The sequence below is a fragment of the Myotis brandtii genome, unplaced genomic scaffold (genome assembly GCF_000412655.1).
Source record: "Myotis brandtii unplaced genomic scaffold, ASM41265v1 scaffold988, whole genome shotgun sequence".
Lineage (NCBI taxonomy): Eukaryota > Metazoa > Chordata > Mammalia > Chiroptera > Vespertilionidae > Myotis > Myotis brandtii.
In genome coordinates, this window is record NW_005372109.1 from 132,892 (window position 1) to 142,216 (window position 9,325).

At 54.7% G+C, this 9,325-nt stretch overlaps 1 protein-coding gene across 1 annotated transcript in view; it reads left to right on the plus strand.

Moving 5' to 3' along the window:
• Nucleotides 1-1,927: 1,927 nt before the first annotated feature.
• The window catches only part of ACAN (aggrecan), a 38,892-nt gene continuing 31,494 nt past the window's right edge, over nt 1,928-9,325 (plus strand). Inside the window, exons 1-5 of the mRNA XM_014533553.1 lie at nt 1,928-2,007; nt 5,353-5,736; nt 7,155-7,329; nt 8,536-8,663; nt 9,265-9,322. Coding sequence (XP_014389039.1) covers nt 1,938-2,007; nt 5,353-5,736; nt 7,155-7,329; nt 8,536-8,663; nt 9,265-9,322 — 815 coding nt within the window. The 5' untranslated portion in view covers nt 1,928-1,937. The remainder of the gene's footprint in view (nt 2,008-5,352; nt 5,737-7,154; nt 7,330-8,535; nt 8,664-9,264; nt 9,323-9,325) is intronic.

Genomic DNA, 9,325 nt, shown 5'->3' on the forward strand with positions numbered 1-9,325 from the left:
CCCACCCTTTTCGTTGCTGGTCAAGGAGACCGGGGAGGAACACAGAGCGGGCCCAAGCCCCCCAGAGAACCACAGCATCCCGGACAATGCCCGGCTTGTTCGGAGTCAGGGAGGAAACACAGCTCCGAAAACATACTCGCTACGGCCCAGGGAAGGGTGTTCCGAGGGAGGACGGACAGGCGGGCCTTGTGTCTGGACACGGATCCCTGAGGCTTGGGGAAGGCGGGAGCCACACGTCTCACCCCCTCCCCAGAGTGGAGGGGACGCCTTACCCTTTGAGTCCCCGGGGGGCTATTTCCCAGCCATGACTGGTCCCACTGGGCCAGGAGGAGACCACTGCAACCCCTCACGGAGCCAGAACCTGGAGCCCCAGGTTTTTTTGGTGGTTTTTTTTTTTTTGAGGGCAGCATCTAAGGCAGCGGTTCTCAACCTTCTGGCCCTTTAAATACAGTTCCTCATGTGGTGACCCAACCATAAAATTATTTTCGTTGCTACTTCATAACTGTAATGTTGCTACTGTGATGAATCGTCATGTAAATATCTGATAATGCAGGATGGTCTTAGGCAACCCCTGTGAAAGGGTTGTTCGACCGCCAAAGGGATCGTGACCCACAGGTTGAGAACCGCTGATCTAAGGGATAAAGTCCCCAGGAGAAGCGAGGGGCTGTTTCTTAGGCCTTGGGGGTTTTCCAGACTTCCTGCCGTGTGAGGGAGACACACCTCCCACATTCATCTCAGTGCCCCCCCCCCCCCCAGAACCCGGAGCATGAAGGGAAGATCACTCAAATGACAGACCCGCCTGGCTGGTGAGCTCAGTGGTTAGCGTAGACCTATGAACCAGAAGGTCACACTTCGATTCCCAGTCAGGGCACATGCCCAGGTTGCAGGCTCGATCCCCAGTAGGGGGCGTGCAGGAAACAACAAATCAATGATTCTCTCTCATCATGGATGTTTCTGTCTCTCTCTCCCTCTCCCTTCCTCTCTGAGATCAATAAATAATTTTTTTAAGCCCTAACCGGTTTAGCTCAGTGGATAGAGCGTCAGCCCGCAAACGGAAGGGTTCCGGATTCTATTCCAGCCAATGGCATGTGCCTTGGTTGCAGCCTCGATCCCCAGTAGCCGATTCTCTCTCATCATTGATGTTTCTACCTCTATCTTCCTCTCCCTTCCTCTGAAACCAATAAAAATATATTTTGAAATACTGAAAAAAAAAAAAACAGGCGAGACAGGTCGACACTCAAGAGGGTCTCTCAGAGTCCTGGGCTCCGCCCACTGCTCCCCCATATATTCCTGGGATGGGGGAACCCCAGTGGATGGGAATCCACCCGGCCCCAGCGGATAGTGGCTGAGCCAACAGCGACACCTGCTGGGCCATTAGATTCTTACGGGGAAGCAAGGGGGGTGTGCAGGGTGCCACAGGCTCAGCTGAGTGTTACTCCATCCTTGTCTTTCGTTGCAGACCCGCCATCCCCTCCAAGGCTTCCTCCCTCCTCCCTGGGGATTATCTGTGATGCAAACATGTCTTTTTTTAAATATATTTTTATTGATTTCAGAGAGGGAGAGAGAGATAGAAACATCAATGATGGGAGCGAATCACTGATCAGCTGCCTCCTGCACGCCGCCTACCAGGGATCGAGCCCACAACCAGAACATGTGCCCTTGACTGGAATCGATCCCGGGACCCTTCAGTCCACAGGCCGACGCTCTATCCACTGAGCCACACCAGCCAGGGCATGTGATGCAAACACGTCTTAAACCAAGACCAACCGTCCACGGACTGGAGAGGAGGGCGGGGCAGGTGCCAATGCGGGTCCATGGGAGGGAGTGACCAGCAAGCAGCCTCGGGCACATGTGAAGTTTATCATCCTGTGTCCTTTGACCTCCCTGCGTCTGACCCCCCCAAATAACACTTCCGCCTCCCCTCTTCCAGGTGAACCATGACCACTTTACTCCTCGTGTTTGTGACTCTGCGGGTCATCGCCGCCACCGTCTCCATAGAAGTCTCAGGTGAGGACATTCCCACGCCGGTCTCATGCATCCAGCGGGACCGGAGTCTGGGCTCTGGGTCCTGAACCCGGCCCTGCTGGTCCCGGGGATAGAACCTCCCGCGTCCTGGCCTTTTCCCCGGCCCTTCCCCTTTTCTGTGGAAATTGAGCCTAACTGCGGTGACAGAGCATCTGTACGTGTGAGCACACGCATGCGTCCAGGTGCCCTCTGGGACGGACAGCTGATGGGGGAGCGGGCAGGGAGGGGGGCGTCCAGGCAGGTGCCCACCTTCCCAGGACCCCCTCCAGGGTCTCACCTAGAACGGTTTGCACACTGAGCTTGAGATCGGGCCCAGACATAGATGAGCCCAAAGAGAAAAGGCTGCCAGGGAAGGGTCGGCTGGAGCAGCCGAGAAAACTGCCTGAGAAACAGTCAGGGAGAAGCCCCGGGTGATCACACAGGTCTTTGTCTTTCTTGGCAAACCCCCCTCCCCCGCCCCCGCCTGGTCTCTTGCGTGTGGCAGGCGCCCGGTCGGTTTCTGATCATCAAGCCCTGAGCCAAGTCAACAAAGTGTCCACTGACCCCGGAACCGGCGAGCCCCAAAGTGAGACGGATCTCGCGTAGACCCTGCCAGAGAGGCCTCTGCTCTGGGCCGTGCACTTCATTTTTTATTTATCTTGTTGTTGTGAATCCTCGCCTTGAGCTTTTAGAGCAGCGGTTCTCAACCTGTGGGTCGCGACCCCTTTGGGGGCCGAACGACCCTTTCACAGGGGTCGCCTGAAAACATCCTGCATATCAGATATTTACACGACGATTCATAACAGTAGCAACATGACAGTTATGCAGTAGCAACGAAAATAATTTTATGGTTCGGGGTCACCACATCATGAGGAGCTGTATGAAAGGGTCGCGGCATGAGGAAGGTTGAGAACCACTGTTTTAGGGAGAGTGGGAGAGAGAGGGAAAGACAGAGAGAAACATTGATGTGAGAGAAACACATCGATGGGTTGCCTCCTGCACGAGCCCCGACCAGGGCCCGGGCCGGGGAGGAGCCTACCACCAAGGTATGTGCCCTTGACTGGAATCGAACCCGGGACCCTGCGGTCTGCAGGCCGACGCTCTATCCACTGAGCCTCACAGGCCAGGGCCTGGGCCATGCACTTTAGAGCTCTTCCCCACGACCCCTTCCCATGACCCTCCCCCAGCCCCAGTGCTCCCTAAAGGGTGAGGAGTCTGTCCGGCCATCGACACATGGCCATCCAGTTCGATGCTCCCCTGTAGGCCACGCCCTCGGTACCAGGATGCCCAGAATTCCCTGCCCACGTGGACCCACGCCACTTCCGGGACCGCTCGGGTCTCTCCTCTGTTGGGGGATGCCCCTGGTGTGAGCCACCCCGAGGCTCGAGGGAGAGGTTAAGGGGTGGCTGATGCGTGGGGTGTAGACAGAGCTGGGGTGTGAGGCTGGGAAGAACACAGTCCCCTCACAGAGCAAAGCAGCGGTGGGAAAAGGAGGGGCCCCAATACCGATGCCACACGCTGAGGGATCCGAGAAGTCTGCATTGGAACTCGGCTTTTCGCTGTGAAAGGTGTCCCTGTCCCACAGGAAGCTAGAACGTAGTATTCTATTGAGCGACCTGTCAGCTTGATTTATAACTCTTAAATATTTAGACCAGGGGTCCTCAAACTTTTTAAACAGGGGGCCAGTTCACTGTCCCTCAGACCGTTGGAGGGCCGGACTATAGTTTAAAATAAAACTATGAACAAATTCCTATGCACACTGCACATATCTTATTTTGAAGTAAAAAAACAAAACGGGAACAAATACAATATTTGTATTTGCATGTGGCCGCTTGATTTGTAACTCTTAAATATTTAGACCGAGGGTCTCCACGTGTCCTCTTGCCCTGAGACCCATGGGTACGCAGTCCCTGGCTGGAACCCGTGGCGGGGGGGTTGCCCACACAGGCACACGCCCGTTGCCCGGGGGTGGTTGAGAGCTTTAAAAAGTGCAGCGCTGGGCACCACTCTCCCTCCTGGCCTTTCGCCTCTCAAACCACGCTGTGCTGTGGAGCATTCAAAGGGAGTTTTGTGCGGAGGGGCCTGGTGGTGACTCCCCAAGACATGCAAAGGTTAGGGCTGGACCCCGGACATTCCTGGCTGCCCCGTGCCCTGCCCTGGCATGTGCCTATCGCCCACAAGCATCTGAAGCATGTTTATGTTCAACCTGCAGCCTGTCCCGGGGAAAGGCTCCCCTGAAGCTCCGATTCGGCATGAAAGGGGCCGTTTTTCCGAAAGCTGTTTTCTGTCCTGTTCCAGGGTGACCTTTACTTCTAACAGGATTGGGTGAACCACAGCAGCTTCCCTATGAAATCTCTCTATGATTTTTTTTAAATATGTTTTTCTTGATTTTGGGCAGAGAGAATCCGCTGCCTCCTGCACACCCGCTACTGGGGATGGAGCCCGAAACCCGGGCCTGTACCCTGACTGGGAATCGAACCGGCGACCTCTCAGTACATGAGATAGCACTCAACCATCTGAGCCCCGTTGTCCAGGGCTCTATGATTTTTTTATGGAGTCCGGTCATATCTCACCCCTACCCCCGCCTGCCTCTTTGCAGACCTAAATGTCTGGTCTTCTCTGATGCCTCCCCAACAGCAGAAGAAAATGACTTGTCCACCAGCAAAGCCGGGATAAAGCCCAAGGCTGACCTCATCCTGGGAGGCACATCGCTGAAGTTTTGTGGATTTTTTTTTTCTTCCCCATAACGATGTTCCTACCCCCAAATAACTTTTCCCCAAGTCTTGGAGTCAAGCTGTCACTCCAGGAAGTTGGTTCCTGTTTATCCGGTGGCATGGCATCCCCTAAGGCACCTTAGTTTGAGAAACAAAGAGATGGTCCTTTTTTTAAAATATATTTTTATCAATTTCAGAGAGGAAGGAGGGGGAGAGAGATAGAAACATCAATGATGAGAGAGAATCATGGATCAGCTGCCTCGTGCACGCCCCACACTGGGGATCAAGCCCGCAACCCGGTGCCCTTGACCGGAATCGAACCCGGGACCCTTTGGTCCACAGGCGGACGCTCTGTCCACTGAACCAAACCGGCCAGGGCCAGAGAGGTGGGCTTGACCCTGAAGTCCCCCCGTGCCCTCCTCGGCAACCCCTTTTCTGGCTCCATAGTTCCTGTCCTGAGGTGCACACACCTGGGGTCTTGAGGAATGCTGCTCTGGGAGGGGTGTTGCAAGGATTTCTGGGAATTCCGTATGGCACAGGTTTGTCCCCAACACGGGCACACGGGCTCACTGGGTTCTGCCAGGGGAGGCTAGGTGGTCCTCTCGGGGCACTAACCGGCCTGTCTCCCCCACAGACCCTGACAGCTCGCTGAGCGTCAGCATCCCCGAACCGTCCCCTCTGCGGGTCCTCCTGGGGACCTCCCTCACCATCCCCTGCTACTTCATCGACCCCATGCACCCCGTGACCACCGCCCCCGCCACCGCCCCCCTCACCCCGAGAATCAAATGGAGCCGCATCTCCAAGGAGAAGGAGATGGTCCTGCTAGTGGCCACGGACGGGCAGGTGCGGGTCAGCAGCGCCTACCAGGACAAGGTCTCGCTGCCCAACTACCCGGCCATTCCCAGCGACGCCACCTTGGAAATTCAGAACCTGCGCTCCAACGACTCCGGGATCTACCGCTGTGAGGTCATGCATGGCATCGAGGACAGCGAGGCCACCGTGGAGGTCGTGGTGAAAGGTGAGAGTCCCCCCCTTCCCCCAGGCTCCCTCCCAGGGATCCTGGTTCACCTGCAAAAAGAACCAAAAACTGTCCTCCCCGTGTGGACCCAGACAGGCTGGCTCTCAAACCCCAGCTCCTCCCCCCGCCCGTTTGCACCTCAGTCAACTGGACTTGGAGGGGAGTCACTACTTCCTGGCTACCGTCCCATGGAAGTGGTGCTTTGCCACGATCCTGCGATTCCGTGGGCCGTGGGAGGGTACCCATTGTACAGACAGGCTAACTGAGGTTGAGAGACTTGCCTCATGTCTCCCTGGACGTGAGCCGGAGCAGACTCCTGGCTCTTCATCTAGCTGTCTTTTCCCTCTCCCACCTCGCCACCCAGACCCCCACTCTCAGTCCCAGAAGCCAAAGAAAGGGTTGAAGACGCCCGGGTGCCCTGTCTCTCCGTGGCACAGGGAACATGGTCGTGTCCTTGGTTGGCTTTGATTAGCACCAGATTTTTTCTGTTGGGAGGCCCAGTCAAAGACAGTCCACTCCTGGGGGGTGTCACACACAGGGTTCCCACCAGGAATCCGCTGGGCTGAGGGTACCTGGGCCCTAAGGGTCTTTTCCCCGAAGCAAATGTGGGGCGGGGGGCATATAAGGAGACAGCTTTTATAGTTTCACGTAAAGAACCTTCTAGATGACTTCACTAGTCAGCTTAAGCAGACTAAAGTGTGTTTATGTCCATAAAATGTAAGTGATCTTAACTCCATTGTGCAGTGCCTTTTAAATGATCCCCTTTCTATAAAGTCTTCACATTTTTGCATATGTATCATCTATATGATATAATGCTATAGAAATATACATATATTATACATGTTTTTCAAGGGGTATCTGATAGCTCTGTATTTTGTTATGGGAGTTGAAAGGAAAAAAGGTATTTTCCCTCAGAAATTAAAGTTACATAAAAAAATACTTTTAAAAAATAAAATAAAATAAAAATTTTAAACAAAGAACTTTCTGATGATCAGAATTATCGTAGGTGTTCATAGGTGTGAGGTAGTGAGTTCCCCGTGGCTGGGGGCATCCCAGCAGAAGCAGAAAGACCACATGTGGAAAGGGGAGTCACGCATCAGCTAGAGCAGTGGCCGGCAAACTGCGGCTCTTTGGCCCCTTGAGTGTGGCTCTTCCACAAAATACCGACTTCTGCGCATGGGCCACGAAGTTTCAATTGCACTGTACGTGCGCACCCGAATGTGGTATTTTGTGGAAGAGCCACACTCCAGGGGCCAAAGAGCCGCATGTGGCTCGTGAGCCGCAGTTTGCCGACCACTGAGCTAGAGGCTCGACCAGCTGACTGTGAGGCCCCTGTTGACCACGGCCGTCCTTCTGTGAGGGCTTCGGTTTCAGGAAGCTGTGCCTGACCTGCTCTCCGGCCCCCGTCTGTCCCGCAGGCATCGTGTTCCATTACAGAGCCATCTCCACGCGCTACACCCTGGACTTCGACAGGGCGCAGCGGGCCTGCCTGCAGAACAGCGCCATCATCGCCACGCCCGAGCAGCTGCAGGCCGCCTACGAGGACGGCTTCCACCAGTGCGACGCTGGCTGGCTGGCCGACCAGACTGTCAGGTGAGCCCCCGGCCGCCGGCGGAGTGGGGTGGACGATGGGCTGGAACAGTGACCAGCCCTGAGCTGGTGCCGGTGCAACACCATGGCCAGTCGAGGGTGGGGGTGCCTTGGCCAACTCTACAGTAAGCAGCCGATGATCAACCCCGGGTCTTCGTTATTGTGTCCTGCACGGAGGGAGTGGCTGCAAGCAGCTCTGTCCTATAGCAGCATTCTCTCCAAGCAAATGACATGCACATCATTGTCCCCCCAAAAAAACTTAAACTATTTGGCCCGGCCGGTGTGGCTCAGTGTGGAGCACTGACCCATGAACCGAGAGGTCACCTGCTCAATTGCTGGTCAGGACACATGCCCAGGTTGCTGGCTTGATCCCCAGCAGGGGGCGTGCAGGAGGCAACCAGTCAATGTTTCTGTCTCTCTCCCTTCCTCTCTCTCTAAAATCAATCAAAGTATTTTTTTTTATGCCCTGGCTGCTTTGGCTCAGTGGCTAGAGCGTCAGCCTGCGGACTGACGGGTCCCGGGTTCGATTCTGGTCAAGGGCACGTGCCCGGGTTGCAGGCCTTGCTTGATCCCCAGCAGGGGGCGTGCAGGAGGCAACCAGTCAATGTTTCTGTCTCTCTCCCTTCCTCTCTCTCTAAAATCAATCAAAGTATTTTTTTTTATGCCCTGGCTGCTTTGGCTCAGTGGCTAGAGCGTCAGCCTGCGGACTGACGGGTCCCGGGTTCGATTCTGGTCAAGGGCACGTGCCCGGGTTGCAGGCTCGATCCCCAGTGTGGGGCGTGCAGGAGGCCGCCAATCAATGATTCTCTCTCATCATTGATGTTTCTATCTCCCTCTCCCTCTCCCTTCCTCTCTGAAATCGATAAAAATATATTCTTAAAAAATAATAAAATGAAATAAAAACGTTTTTTAAATTTAAAATAGTTGCTCTCTGGCCTTTTACAGAAAAGGTTTGCAGGCCCCTGAGAGAATGTGTTTGGTGTCCATAAGTATTCAGTAAAGGGGCTGAACCTAATCACCAATAGCTATGAAAATACACAGCTTGGTAAAGCAGATGAAAAACCTATAAAAACAAATAGTTCACACATCCAGGGCCGACAGGGGCACACGCCTCAATGAGTCACCACTCCCTCCCTCATGGGAGGAGCCTACAAGGGCACAGCCCCCCTCTGTCCCCTAGTGAATCACCCCACTTTGGGCTCCTGGCAGGTACCCCATCCACGTTCCCCGGGAAGGCTGCTACGGGGACAAGGACGAGTTTCCCGGCGTGAGAACCTATGGCATCCGCGACACCAACGAGACCTATGACGTGTACTGCTTCGCGGAGGAGATGGAGGGTGAGGCCGCCTGCCCCCTTCCCAGGGGCCCCCTTCCTGTCCCCCCTTCACCCTGCTGACACCTATGAACCAGGAGATAATGGTTCGATTCCCAGTCAGGGCACATGCCCAGGTTGGGGGCTCGATCTCCATTGTGGGGCGTGCAGGAGGCAGCCGATCCATGATTCTCTCTCATCACTGATGTTTCTATCTCTCTCTCCCTTTCCCTTCCTCTCTGAAATCAACAAAAAATGTATTTTTTTTAAAAAAAGAATGCTCTGCCCTGACCGGTTTGGCTCAGTGGATAGAGCGTCGGCCTGTGAACTCAGGGGTCCCAGGTTCGATTCCAGTCAGGGGCATGTGCCTTGGTTGTGGGCATATCCACAGTGGGGGGTGTGCAGGAGCCAGCTGATCGATGTTTCTCTCTCATCAATGTTTCTGACTCTCTATCCCTCTCCCTTCCTCTCTGTGAAAAATCAATAAAATATATTTTAAAAAATAAAAAATAAAATAAAATAAAAAAAGAATGCTCTGAAGACCTGGAGGCACCACCTGGACCTCCTTGAGGCCACGGGCCAGGGGTGGGCGGGAGGTCCTCACCCTGCCGCTGTGTCCTTCACAGGCGAGGTCTTCTATTCGACGTCTCCAGAGAAGTTCACCTTCCAGGAGGCTGCCAACGAGTG